At 44.8% G+C, this 14,620-nt stretch overlaps 2 protein-coding genes across 5 annotated transcripts in view; both read right to left on the bottom strand.

The window, feature by feature from the left end:
- Positions 1-2,981: 2,981 nt before the first annotated feature.
- Positions 2,982-5,947, bottom strand: LOC106492311 (zinc finger protein 436-like). The gene has a single exon (XM_013952110.2). The coding sequence runs from the start codon at positions 5,945-5,947 to the stop codon at positions 4,856-4,858; it is 1,092 nt and encodes a 363-aa protein (XP_013807564.2). The 3' UTR covers positions 2,982-4,855.
- A 796-nt stretch (positions 5,948-6,743) lies between these two features.
- Positions 6,744-14,620, bottom strand: part of DIP2A (disco interacting protein 2 homolog A) — a 128,890-nt gene continuing 121,013 nt past the window's right edge. For 3 of the 4 annotated variants that reach the window (XM_067298694.1, XM_067298695.1, XM_013952113.2), the window contains 5 exons: positions 13,806-13,863; positions 13,143-13,217; positions 12,265-12,439; positions 9,608-9,731; positions 6,744-8,748 (listed from right to left, as the gene is read on the bottom strand). In XM_067298694.1, coding sequence (XP_067154795.1) covers positions 8,496-8,748; positions 9,608-9,731; positions 12,265-12,439; positions 13,143-13,217; positions 13,806-13,863 — 685 coding nt within the window. In that variant the 3' untranslated portion in view covers positions 6,744-8,495. Of the gene's footprint in view, positions 8,749-9,607; positions 9,732-12,264; positions 12,470-13,142; positions 13,218-13,805; positions 13,864-14,620 lie in introns of those variants that run through there. The other variant, XM_067298696.1, reaches the window with a different exon arrangement.

Here is a 14,620-nt window from a genome sequence, read left to right as displayed (position 1 = left end):
GGTGGTTCCTGTGAAGCCTGTGCTCCTGCGTCGCTGCTGCCCAGTGCCCAGCGCGGGGGGATCCATCAGTCAGGCCCGCGCAGCTAGGAACGGTCTAGCAGCGGCTGCGCCGACTGACGCACGATAAAGCTGCTTGGGGGTGTCAGTGTCATTTCTCTCTCATTCCCCACTGCCTAACGATTTCACGTGCCAACGACCTCAGTTTTCAGATGTGACCATCATGCTTTTCCCATCTGCCTCCCCGAGCTGTGGAAGGGCACACAGCCAGGGACAGACATGCAAGAGAGATGTCCTGTGCTCAAGGTAGAATTAAAGCAGTTTTGACAGCCCAGGTTAGTGCTCCTTTATTAAGGAGTCATTTAGCATCCAGGTTACTCCTGCCACATTTTTAACATCCTCATCAGACCTTGGGACTGCTCTCTTTCACCTATTTCCATGAGCAGTTAGGGACCTGAAGCTGTGCATGTGGACACCCAGTGGGGACAGTCTGTCCCAGAGCGTCCTGGGGTTATGCAGGGCGGATGAAGCTCTCATGACTCTGAGCCTGAGCCTGAATTCAGCAGATGGGTCTGATGTTTCAGCACAAGGAGCTGCAGGTGAGGCTGTCTGGCAGGCCTCCAAATCCCACCTGCCTTTTTCCATGGGCGAGGAATCCTTCCCCAAGACTGAGCCTTTCCAGTGGCTCTGCACAGCTTTGCAGTGGTCCTCAATGAAGAACTGAAGGTGTAACTCGTGGCTTGAGCCCTGGCAGAGCTGGTGAGGCGCAAGGCTGGCTCCCTTGTCCCTTGACTAGCAATGAGAGCAGGAGCAGGGGGTGAAACAGTACGTGCGCATGCATTTATGGCAGTAAGGCTGGTACCATCTCAGGGACCCCGTTGCTGGGACTTCACAGCAGCTTTACCTTGCACTGGAGAAAGCGCAGCAGAGCTGGTGTTTCTGGCCAGAGAGGAAGAGTGCTCAGCTTTGGCTTCCTTCGAGCGAGCACCAAGACTGCTAGCGGTGCAGGAGGCAGTGCTCAGGCTCCCGGCACCTGACCACGGCGTCCAAACTTGGTGTTGGCTTAGGAGGGCAGAGACATCACAGCAGGGTTCGTAGGAGGCTCAAAGGGCTAAAGCAACCCACCAACCTCCCAGTGGCAACAGCCTAGATACCTAAAAGCACCAGTCCTGATGGCACTGGTTTTCAGGCTCCAGCAGGGACAGACCACTCTGCAGGCAGGGAAGGTGAGAGGCTCATGAAATTATTAAATAATTTCTGGTTGTGCCCCCATCCCAGGCAAACAGTGAGGCGTGCGTTCTCCTACAAAGCCTCACTGGCCGTTCTTGAAGCCAGCGCTGGTTAAGAAGGATCTGATACTGCAACGAACCCAGCAGAGCTCAGAAACGCCACGTTTTTGTCTTTAGTGCAGACTCCTGCGTGACTCTGTGGAAAGGTTAGTTTGCTAACGCGGAGCTCTGGGGTCGCTCTGGGGGACCCTCGGGGCCCGTCAGCAGCACTGTAGCAGCAGAGCCTCCTTCGTGTTTGGATAGACCTGGGAGCGTTGCGCTTCTGACAGCCCACAGAATAGGATGCAAGTGATGTTAATAAACCAACGTATGGTTTATTAACATCAAATGCCCTGTCAAGACAAGAACTACTTACCAGTAATACAATACTGAAAGTTAGAAAGAGGAGAAAATACGATAAAAGGAGGAGTTTGAAGTGTTTACCAGACTCCAGATTAACTTCCAAAACTGAAGAAGTGACAGACAGGGGAGCGGATTTGGTTCATGCACGCATAATTCAAAACGTTGCCATCACCTTTTGCTCTGGGTGATTAAAATCTGCATTTTTAACTCCCTCTCCAGATCTCAGTGATAGGCAAAGCACATCTGTAAAAGGGAACCCTCCCTCTGAATTAGACACAGGATCACCAGCACTGGAGGAGCACTCACAGACCCCCACAAAAACGTTCTTCCAGAGAGAAGAGAATCTGATTTTATCAGAGTGCTGATTGTTGCTAACAGCCCATCGAAAAAATATTGTCTTGTTAATTGTTAATGGGATATGCATTCAGGCTGAGTCATACTACAGCAGCGTTTATGTGCTGACAGCAAGAAAAATAGTTTACCCAACACATTTAAAAAGACAAACAAAACACGTTTTTTTCCACAAATCATCCACAAATCAAACGAGGGCTTTTGCTTTTCCAGCCCCCAGAGGAGAAACATTCCTGGCCTTGTTGGATGGCGTAAAGCAATCCCGTTAACAAAGCGCCGCGCTGTTGGGCTGCATCTCCCACGTATGGAGACTCTGCACCGCAGGTTGCAACAGCATTGAGACGTGCCTGTCCGTCCTGGCAGCCTAAGTGACATAGTCCTGCTCCCTCCGTGCATTTAGCTGGAAAACACATTTCAAAAGAAAGTGGCAGCATTTCTGTGAATGATCCATGACCTGAATATTTTTCCCCCATCAGATATTAAATCTACAGGATTTGCCTAGCCTTACTTACTGCACTGTAACAGTCAGGGCATTAGAGCATATTTTCATTTTTTCCATTCTGAAATATTCTTGGCACTGATTTTTAATGTATAAATGCTGCATCCTGGACAGCGTGGACTTCCGATCTCAGGGAGAAGGCAGCTGACAGAGCAGGAAACTACAAGAGCAAAATGGGAAGATGGAAAAAAACATTAAAGAGCGATATGGAAAGAATAAAAATGATCCTTAAAAGGCCTGCTCTGTGTTTTCTTGCCACTAAAATTTTGATGCTGAGTGTAGGCATGCTATGTTACAAATACAGAAACAACCATTGTGCCACTGTCATCCATGTTTTGCAAAGAAAAATGTCAAAAATAAAGAAGAATTGTTATTTCGGAGTTACCTTTGCTAGCTAAGTTTTAAGAATGCTAGAAAAATCAGCAAATGCTTTTCACTTCTGGAAGCAAATGTTTTACTGCAGGTGGAGAACAGGTTTAGAAAAAAGTGACCGGAGGAAAAGATAGCAGTGTATATTATTTTAATAACATGTATCGAAATACAAAAAAGATAGAACTCTGCTTATACAGCACTGGCATAACAGAACTGGAAATAAAACCCAGTGTGCCCGCTTCCTCCTAAGTCACACAATTGGTCACAGAACAAAAATCTAAAGACTGTAGCAAAAATTTACATTAGAATTTGTCATGACAAGAAACTCTGGCTTAGAAACATCTCATTTGAAATATCTGACCGTGTAAATATTACAAGTATATTAACCAGCTGAATATAAACATCAGTTTAATATAACTTAAAGAATTATATCTTAGTATATGCAGCATCCAGTAAATTCTGAAGTGCAAAAAGTCAGAGAACTATTCATTGCAGTTTTGTTACCTGTAAATTAGTTATTAGATAGAATTCAGCTCTATTATCCGCTAACATGACTTCTGACCTGATACACTGCAATATTTTAATGTGCAAGCTTTCAGAAAATTCCTTTTCTGCCTTAAAACATATAGTTGTGAATACACTACAGAAATCAAAACCAGGCGCCTTTCCAAAAAGATCCTTAAAGTGCAAAATATGTGTTTTCACACAACGGCAGGAAAATAGTTAGTTTAAAAAAGTCAAGAACTCAGCACAGAAAATTGGGAACATGTACTTAAAATGAACCCACTGATTCCTTTTTTTCTGCTTTAATGAATTCCTGGGTAACAATAAATGATAAAGGCTCAAAGTAGCCTCATAGTACTGTTGCTAAAAATGACATAAAGCTTATAAAATTCGGTGCAAAGTGCTGGCTCACAAAGAACGTTGCTGCAATAAAGGCAGTTTTCTTAATGTTTTTCGTCTATTTTAGAAAGATATTTACCATTCACTGAAGTCTGACCTAACACATCAGGATAAATTTAAAATATTCTGATTCGACAGCAATCGTTTCATGGCATCCCATATCATTCCCTCAATGTGAGAACTGGCTAGCGTACCAGTTACAGCAATTTGTTAATTCAGAAGAAGACAGGGCTTAGAATGCCTTTGTTACCACATTTTACATTTCAAAAAGATTAGTTAAAAAAACCCAAATCATTCTTGTAGCTTTACTACAAGTTGGTATTTCAAATGCTAAACTCATTCAAATTAAGATGAATTACAGATTTTTGACACTTGCCTCGTAAGGTGAATAAAGTTGCTCTTTGGCAACATCACAATAAAACGCGCTGTGCTTTAAACGTATTTCATACACAGCATTATCTGGATGCTAAGTACAATGCCTTGTTGCAATCAACAGTGAGAAAAATGGAAAAGGCTCAAAGACGCTGTCCTCTGGCTATTTACAGTGCTTTTAAAAACAAATCACACTTTACAGGATAAATTCCTGCTTGTTTCTTAAATCCACTGTCAGCACCAGGGCAAAAAAAGAAGTACAAATCCATTTTCTGTAGGTGCATCCCCCCCCATCTTCCACAAATTTTTCCCCTTCATCTAAAACACTACAACTTAATTTGCTTCTCACATATAAAGAAACATCTCTTCTTCAACCTCTGTAAAAGCAGGTGCTTTGGTTGATCAGGAACCTTTCTCTACCTTAGAAAACGCTGCCCACATAAAACAAAACCACCGGAGCTCGTGAACCGTATGAAATTCCTCTGCAACCACAGACCATCGGCACGTGACGCCGACCCCCAGGAGCATCAGTAGATTCGTAGTTATCTGCTACGCCAAAGAGAAGCGTTTGCATTGCACTGCTGCTCAGGGAAATAATTCCACTGGGAAACGCTCTCTGGACTAACGCTGCTGCGGCACATCCTTTCCTTTCATGGAAACTAAGCCAGCCGCTCTTCCTCCCGTGGGCCATGGCGAGGAGGACCACGGACAGTCCTTGTCTGAGTGACGTTTACTGCCTGCCCTCCTGTTCCTGCTTTGGGTCAGCCTGCTGAGGCTGCTCGAGGCTGCTGCCGAGGTCCTCTTGGTGCTGCTGTTTCCGTTCCTGCCTTTTCCTTTCGGCCAGCGCTTTTGCCCGGGTGGTCATTGACCCGGGCCTAGCATCAGGCCTCTCTTCGTCCTGCTGGTGCTTTTTACAGTGTTTCTCGAAGGTGGAAATTTTGGCGTAAGTTCGGTTGCAAACCAGGCAGTGGTAGGGCCGCTCCCCACTGTGCGTCCGCATGTGCAGCTGGAGGTAAGAAGACCTGGAAAAGGCGCGGCTGCAGACGGAGCAGCGGTGGGGCTCGCGCGCCTCGTGGGTCTTCAGGTGCTGCTTCAGGGACGACGCCTGCTTGAAGGCCTTCCCGCAGGTGGAGCACTTGAAGTTCCTCTCGCCGGACTCGAGGAGCTGGTGCGACACGAGGTGCGCGGAGGAGCGGAAGTTCTTCCCGCACCGGTCGCACTTGTAGGGCCTCTCGCCGGTGTGCAGGCGGACGTGGAGGACCAGCCCGGCCTTCTGCGTGAAGGCCTTCTCGCACTGCGTGCACTTGAAGGGCCTCTCGCCCGTGTGCACGCGGCGGTGGGTCTTGAGGTGCGAGGCGCGCCCGAAGTGTTTGCCGCAGTCCTCGCACTCGAAGGGCCGCTCGCCGGTGTGGATGGCCTTGTGGCGCACCAGGTGGGAGGACTGGAGGAAGAGCTTCCCGCACACGGGGCACTGGTACTTCCGCTCGCCCGTGTGGGAGCGGAGGTGCAGGGCGAGGTGCGAGGAGGAGATGAAGGCCTTGCCGCAGAGCGGGCAGGCGTGGGGCCGCTCGCCGGTGTGCGTGCGCTTGTGCAGGACCAGCCCCGAGGAGAGGGCGAAGGCCTTGGCGCACACCGGGCAGCGGTAGGGCTTCTCGCCGGTGTGCACGCGGCGGTGCTTGGCGAGGGCGGCCGCCTGCGCGAAGGCCTTGCCGCACTGCTCGCAGCCGTGGGGCCGCCCCGCCGCCGTGGCCGTGGCCGCTGCCGCCGTGGCCGCCGGGCCCCGCCCGCCCCCCGCGCCCCGGGGCGGCCGGCGCGGCACCATGGCGGCGGCCCGCGCCCGCCTCAGCCCCGCCCCCCGCCAACGGCCGCGCTAACGGCCGCGCGCGCCCGCCCCGCGGGCGCCATTCCCCGACCCGGAAGCAGCCGCGCGCGGCGGTGGAGCGGCCGGGGGGGGAGGGGAGGGGCGTGCGCCGCGCGCATGCGCCACCGGCCCAGCCCGCGCGCCGCGGTGACGTCAGGCAGCGGCGCGGGCCGGCTCAGGCCGAGCGGCGGCCATCTTCGTGTGCGGTGGCAGCGGGCGGCAGCGAGGGGCGGCAGCGCCGCCGCCGCGCCGGGGGGTGGGGAGGGGAGGGGGCCGCACTTTTGGCGCTTCATCCATTAAAAAAAGCCCCGCCGCCCCCCTTTACGCTTCTGTAATTAACAAAACAAAAGGTTTTTAAGGTAAACGTGCTCCGTCTGGGCCGGCGCCCCCCTCGACGCGCCGCTTCCTCCCGCAGGCGGAGCGGAGCCGCATGTAGGCCGAAAGGCTGGCGCAGGGCCCTGCCCCGGGTGCCGGCCCCGCCGCTCGGCCTCCTCCCCCCACAGGGAGCGGCCCCGCAGGCGGCTCCCCGGCCAAGAACCTCCTGCTGAAGTACTGCAGGATGCAGGTATGAAACACCATGGCCATATTTAGGAACACCCAGCTTTGCATAACTGTAAAGGAATGTTACAAAAAAAACCCAAACCACCAAAACCTAAGTGTTAAACCAGCCAACATGCAGGTGAAAACAGTGCACTGTAGAAAAGTTACTTTTTGCGCTAAAGAGGCACGAGAAGTTTTACCATTCAGCAAGGCAAAGTTTCAAGAGCAGTTTTGAAATGTTTAATGTGCTTTTTGTTTTAAATCTTACTTTACAAGGCAACTTGTCTCACTGTCACCAATATCTCAATACAAAAATCTTACAATGCTTTATTTGCTAAAAAACTACAACATTAAAATTGGGGTTAGGTAGTTCTTTCCTTTTGCCAGCTGTTCAGTTACGAGGAGTGTCCTGTAGTCCATTGCTAAAGGTCACTGTACTTAAACAATAAGTTACACAAGTTCTGTACATAATTACAGTCAAGAGTTCCAAGATATGTAGCCGTATAATACACCACAGTCAAACACCATGAGGGCAAAGAATTACTATATATGAAAGCTTTTTGTTGAAGAATTTATAGTTTATTTGAGCAAGAGTCATTTGATGTCCTCCTCACAGGGGACTGACATCCATCTTTCTTAGGCACTGATCCAGGCAGAATTGCCTTGCAGAAAAACCTGGCTGTTTTGCCAAACTCATGCATTATTAAAAAAAATTCATGTAGCTCAAACTCTTTATTAGCTCTATAAAAATAATTATTTGCTAGACTCGTGCTTATCTTCAAATACAAGTAGTACTTGAATAATTTCACATTCTCTTTCTGAATTAGGTTCACTGCAGTGTAAGATCAGGCAGAAACTTCAAAACCTTAATTAGTCGAGTGGGACTCAACCAATTGGATATTTCAGCTTGAACAAAAACTCTGTCTAAATACAACTAAAAGATGAAAGTTTGTACCACAGCAAATCCAGCTAACTCTAACACTGAATATCTTTTCCATGGTGGAAAAAGTCACTATTATATAAGTTTTAGCACAGGATATTCAGGGAAAACATACTGTAAGATCATGCTTTGTAGACAGTTCTACTACTGATTCAGAGACTATTGACTTTGGAATGAAGTTTCAAAAACTTGGCTTTATGCAGGGCAGTAATTAACAGCTTAATGCTATGAAAACAAGCAACTTTACTACTTAACATGAAGTTATGAGAGCAAGAGCAATTAAGCCTCCTGCATCAAGTAGTTAAAACTGGATATTTATCTTTCATTATAAAGTTTATAGCATTACAGAGTCCAGCTTGGCACTGTAAGTAACCGTGTTACAGATGCAGTATTTGTTTTTGCTTGGTACGAAAAGGCTGAACAGCAGCATAATTGTTGTAATATTGAATCCAGGATTGGAATGAATTGTTTTCTTCTGAATGAGGATGAGTCAGTGATTTAAAATAAAAGGCTGCATTTTTAAACCTCAAATATGTGCAAATTCCTTTTGGTACAGTAGAGAATCTGGTAGAGATGCGTGCAATCTTGAAAGTTATGTGCCAGCACAGTTACCGCCAATATATTGCAAACAAGCACATGGAGAGTTAACTCCAAATGGTTACTCACAACTTTCAGTATTATTTGCAAGAGTCCTCCTCACAGCTGGTGTTCTCTCCCCACCCCACTTTTATGTCCTTTTATGCAGTGCATCAAGATATTGACATTCATAATTATTGTAAAAAAATTGGTCCATGATAGTTCTATTAAGTTTCCTTCAGGAATTCCAGTAAATTCTCCATCCTAAGACAGCTGTAACTGTTGTAATGGATTTTATGAAAGCAAACGCAATCTGAGAGATGAAGGCCCTTGAAGATCAGCATCTCCATTCTCCTAAGGTCTTCAGAAGCTTTTAAAAACACAAAGTGATTCAGATGCTATTCAGAAAGTCTCTAGATTTTGGTGCTTTAGCCTTGGTGTGATTTTGTGTTTTCACATGTTGTAGGCAACATAAATAGGATCCAGCTGGTCAGCTAAAAATCCATCTCTCAAGTGCATTCGTTGCTTTTCACCACGGGAATTGATAGGAATAACACCTGGGTCCACAATGACCACGACACCGACTATAAGGTAATGCTCTTCCAGAACGACATTTGTTACCAGTGCAACCAAGTCCAATGCTTCTTGTTCTGAGCCTTCTAATTCCACAACCACCACAAGCAAGTTGGTCCATGTAAATACAGCACTGTTGGTTTGATACAAATATTAAGTGTGAGAAAAAAAAATTCTATAGTCAAAGGAGTTAGTCAGAGAGAGACTCACTGGAAATAAATCTTCCAAGGACTTGAACAAAATGGTGAATGGGAACAAATGATGTAAGTAATAGTGATATGAAAATATTCATAAGTCAAGAGATATCAAAGCTGTAATTTCACAGGATAGTCTTTGCCACTTGTTTTTAAATTGTCCATATAGAAAATATAAGTGGGTCTTTTTCTCTTATATGCACACAATCATGTATTTAAGTCCTTTGCACTTATGCATTAAAATAAGAACCACTAAGTTTTCACAGTCAGTGTCTGCATGCTTGATATTAATGTACTTTTAAATTTCTCCAAATATTTTCAGAGAAAAAACAGAACCTCCTCATTTAATAATTATAGCAACCACTCTAGGACTAAAGAGGACTCATCGCCAAATGGCATATATTGTCCGTTTGTCCCAAATGAGAATAATTATATTAGAACTTACCATTTAAAAAAAATCCCCAAGATACCTATACCACAGCCAAGTGTATACATTCTGACAGCTAGGAAAATCCACAACACAAAACTTAAAGTGCCCTGCTACCCTGCTCGCATCCTGCCCTCCCCATCTTTCAGACTATGAAAATTAAACTCTAATAAAGTTGTGGGGGGGTTTTTGAGTGGGAGTGTGGGAAGGAGGGGAGGTTATTTTTCAGTTACTCTAACAGCAGTAGTTTCTAAAGCAAAGTTTGATAAATTCACTCTTTACCGCAGGCTGTCAATCTAGCCTGCTGCTCTGCAAAAACGTGACTCCAGAAGAAATAAAAGGATAGAGAGAAGTAATTCTAAGCCTCTTACCATTCCGCAATGCTCTTATGTGCTCTTATTACAGAGGTCTCTATGTCAATGGGATGATACCTCATTCCTCTGAGCTCCAGTGTTTCATCCAAAGAGCCTACCACGTACAGGGCATCATGCCTCTCTGAAATATAGCACAGACATTCAAAATATCATCAGGTCTGAAGAACAGACATCTTCGCTTGTACGTGTTTGTTCCTAGCGTTCTATGAATTTCACGGTGCTTCCTGGGAGAAGCACGCTGTAATACACATCAGGCTCTACCATTTGGAAAGAAAAGGATTAACAGCTCATTTAGCATTTCCTTTTGCTGGCTTAAAAAGGAAGAGGAACAGGACTGAAAAGAATTTTGGGGTCATCCAGTTCCACCCCCTCTATTACATACAAAACATAACGTAATTCCCCTTCATAAAGTCAGTCAAAATCCACTGTTAAAACATCTTTTTGTCCTACTATTCTTACTGAAGAACTTTTCTCCTCTTACGAATGGGCACATTCTTCCAATTTTCAAATTTAATTCACTTTTTACCTGCTTCTACCCACTTGTCCTCATGCCAACAACATTCTTCTGTTCTTAAGCTCCCCCAATTAATGCAGAGAGAACAATTCTGTTCCCTCCTTAGCCTTGGTTTTGCTAGGTTAAATAAGAGGAGCTCTCCTAGACCCTTCTTGCAGGACAGGCTCTCCGCATTGCCGTTTGTTCTGTAGCTCGGTTCTGTTTGAATTCACTTTTTTTCTGCACCTGTTTTAGGAACCTGCTCAATTGTTTAACTTGAAATTAAAAACACGCTGGGAAGCAGCAGTATATTTCATGCATACTTGCAAATAATTATCATACGTGGTCTCTCTCAAACTGGTAACAAATTAAGGATAACTGGCATTGTTCCACAGTGGAAAAAAATCCCCATGATAAATGATTTTTCAAAAAGCTACAAGGCACAAAAAGTTACTGTAGTAATCTGGTTCCTTGCCATCTGTAACTTCTCTTTTTTTGTGAGCGAGTGTCTGCTCAGAGATTCCAATTTCTGTAAGCTTCCAGCTTTCTCAAGAAGAGGGAGCCATTTCATTTTGAACAGTGACTGAAGGACAATTCTGCCAAAACATCCTGTGCAGAAGCTTGTGCTAAACAGCAGTACAATGCGCATAGGAGGTTAAGCAACTGCCCTAGAAAAATCTGAGTGGGGGAAAGCAAGGAAAGCTGAGAGCACCCTGGCTGAGTCTTTTCTAACGTGATCTGCCAGCTCTTAAGGAGAAGATAACATGCAATAAACACCTTTTTCGGGGAGCTGGATCTACCTTATGATCTGCTGGGACTGCCTCCCTTTGATGCTTCAGGAGCTCAGGAGCAGCAGGCCAACAAAGTACTGCTCAGTTTAACTGTTGCACAGGTGGGGGCCTGGTGCCAAGAAGGGACCATCCTGCCTAACGGTTGTAGCTGTGGGCGGATGCCACGACTCTGATGCAGACTGTTCCTTCACTGGAGCGTACTCTCTGCGCTCCGATGGCACTGACTGTGGAAGAGGGAGGCCTGCAGGAAACTACTCTGGAGGAGATGGAACTTCATCTGCCTAGTAGTGAAGTGAGCTGCAGGGACTCCTCCAGCAGGAGTGACAGCACCCACCTTACTTGTTTGCGAGAGCCCAGGGGGAGACTGAATCACAGCAGAAGAGCGGCCTGGAGCACATCCTTCTCTTAGTGACTGATATAACAGAGTTGCATCACAGACCATTTCTGAATCCCGGAGAACTGGTATCCAATGCAACAGATGGGGTAGCTCCTCAAAAGCCTGGGCTTTCAACGAATCTCTCTCCTTGCCCACTCTCCTTCACATAATGGAGAACTAAAGGTAGAGTGGAAGTGCGTGGGGTCCCACAGACAGTTATATTCCAGAAGTGGGAACACTGCTTTTCTATCTTGTATAATGAATGATTAGACAAAACGTAAAAGGTGTCTGCGACCTCTCTACAGCTAATTATCCAGTGACAGACACACAGACACACCCACTGTAGATACCACTATTCACTGAAGTCTAATCACAAGTTACAGTAGATATATTGCTAATGAGTGATAAGCATTCAAACTTGGGATGTTTAGAGATTATTATTATATACATTTTTTTAAATACATGATGATCAAGAGATACCTAATTCCATATTCCAGCCCAACAGAAAAAGGAGCAGAGTCTTTCCTCCAGGTACTTAAATATCTCAAATTCACTTCTGAAGGGCTGGGAAATCATTGCTATTTGTGCATGTCCTAAAACCATGGCATGAATTGACAGTATTCTCTAGATCAGCACTGAAATACCACATTTTTGTCAGTAAGGAAAAAGGCACAGGGGAGAAGTAAGTAGAATGGCACTAATGCTTTAACTGATGTGCTCATGGCATTTTGTCAAAGTAGAAATAAAGGACGAGGATCCTGTTTTCTAAAGCTATCAAAAGGGCATTATGAATTTCCCATTTTGCATGATTGTCCAGTATCATTATAATCAATGAATATATACAGCGTAAGAAAATGTTCCTTTTACCTTCAGCACTTATCTTTTATGGAAGCCAGTAAAAACTTGCAGGACAGCTTACTCTTTGCTAGCTCAGCTACCCCGAACTGTTTTAAACAAATCCTTCTGTATTTTCTTTATAAATGTTTTCTCTCACCTCCGCTAGCATCAGTAAGCTCTGTTCTGCGCAGAAAGCCAAGGTATCCAGTCCGTGCCCAGACAGTCTGAGTGTCTCCAAAACTCAAGCGAGCAGTAAAGTGATCAGCGTGCAGTGCTTCCTCTCCATACACTGTGTAGTAACCGGTAGCATTATGTGGACTACTCACCCATATCTAGGGGATAAAAAAAATGACAGAAGGGAGCTATTCCCATATAAACATAGGTTATTTTGCCAGATCCAGGCAGCATAATTTCTTGATTTAAGAAAATCTGTTCCATTGACAATTTTGCTGTTCCTAGAATGACAGAAGTTATTTTAGAACAGTCATTCACTGACTTCTGCCCCATAGAAAATGACTAGGAAAAAGGACTAAAAAGTGAGTTTTCTATACATGTAACTTAGTAGAGAGGAAAAATGAACTAGGCATTTGGCTCACCAGAAAGGAAAACTTTTTAACCAAAGGTCTTCTATTAATAGATCTTAATACACTCAAATCCAAATGCATATAGAACAGAGATTAAACCAAGCAGCAAATTATCTCGGTGCTACTCTCCACTGATGGAGTACATAATGAAAACAAGACAACGAGATATTCACTGCATCTTCTAGCTGCCAGTCAGACACAGACTAGTCACCTGGTACCACCACTTGGTATGCAATATTTTGGCAGAGGAGGGAGCAAACTTTGCAGACGTTCACAGAAGCATGCAAATGTTTTGTGCTTCTTTGTGACAATTTCAGCTCTGTGCAATTCGTTTGCTTGCCACATTAAGGTGATCACAGTTATCCCACTAAGAGACAGGCATTTACCTAATGATTCATCTATATATTAAATCACTGCTGATAAATAAAGTACAAGAGCATCAACGCTTTACCTCTCCTAAATGCGAGTCTCCCAGAGGTCCCTTGGTTTCTGTGTGTGCTATGATAACCTTTACCCCTGGAAGAATCTGCGACAGGAAGCAAATGTGTAAAATAGAAGTTAAAAGTTGAATTCATCAAAGGAAAGGTAAGTTAATAATGCAGTGCCATAGCAGCCAGCAGTCCCCCCAGTTCTTCCCTTTCTACTCCCCTCTGCTTCACAGATATCAACCATGTTTTCCTACAAAGATGCTTAATCATTTAAACACTGAGCAGCTGTTTGCAGCTTGTACTTAGCTTTGAAGTTGATATATCTATTTCACACCTGAAAACTGCCTTCTGTGTGAAGGCCTGTGATTTTTCCAGCTGTATCAACAAAACATCCTGTTACTTCACTTTGAGCTTTGCTTCATTTTAACTAGCTGTTCCTTTTAAGCTCACTCTCTCTCTCTAGTGCCTCTCCCAGATACACTGTGATTAGTGAAGCACATACAGCATCTTACCGCACAGATTCTGTACTGAGCTCCAACAGAAGCAGCTCAGCACGCAGATAACGGTAGCGAGGGGATAGGACTACTCCGTGCTTTCTCAAGTCTGGATAGCTCCAAGTGCAAAAATAAAACAACTCACAAGATAGCTGGATGCTGCTTTACTCTAATGCTCTCTAAATCTCTCACCTTCCCAGACTCCATAAGCGGCAGACTGTGTGGAGAACCTCTCTCTACCAAACGTACCCTGAGAAGATAAAAGAAGAAATTTGTACAAAGACTTATGAAGTACAGTGAAGTTAAATATGTGTATTCCATAAGCTGACTTCCAACAACTGAGATTTAAGCGTGCAAAAATTAGAGAAGATCAGTAGTCACAACAGCTGTGGGTTAACAGAAGCCACTGATTTAACATTATCAATGGTGCCTTTCCTTTAATTTTTCTTAATGGCATTATGTTACTTTAAATACAGAAACAAATACATACAAACATGTATACATATATACATATGTATATGTGTGTATACATATGTATATGTGTGTATACATATGTATATGTGTGTATACATATGTATATATATACATATATATGAATCCTACTAAAAATACAGCCTGAACTTGTTACTGCTAGCAGTTGTATCAACCAAGTTAACTAAGAGGCAAGATAACAGAAAAATCACAACTACAGAATAAACTCTGATGGAAAATATCCTCAGCAAGTTTGCAGAAGACACCAAAGTGTGGGGGGGCAGTCGATAGGCTATAGCGCAAGCCTGACACTCAGAGAAACCTAGGAAGGCTGAGGGAATTCAGTTGGTTTGGCCTGAAGAATGAAGTCTAAGGGGGGATCCAACTGCAGTTTTCCACTACCTAAAGGATTGTTACAGAGAAGATGGAGCCAGATATCAAAGTTGCGCACCAAAAGGACAAGAGGCCAGGAACATAAGCGGCTAGAAGGGAAATACTAAGGAGAACTTCCTCCCCAGACCAGGGGCACACCCTCA

This window comes from Apteryx mantelli, chromosome 6 (assembly GCF_036417845.1).
Source record: "Apteryx mantelli isolate bAptMan1 chromosome 6, bAptMan1.hap1, whole genome shotgun sequence".
Lineage (NCBI taxonomy): Eukaryota > Metazoa > Chordata > Aves > Apterygiformes > Apterygidae > Apteryx > Apteryx mantelli.
This window is presented reverse-complemented; position numbering and strand designations above follow the sequence as displayed.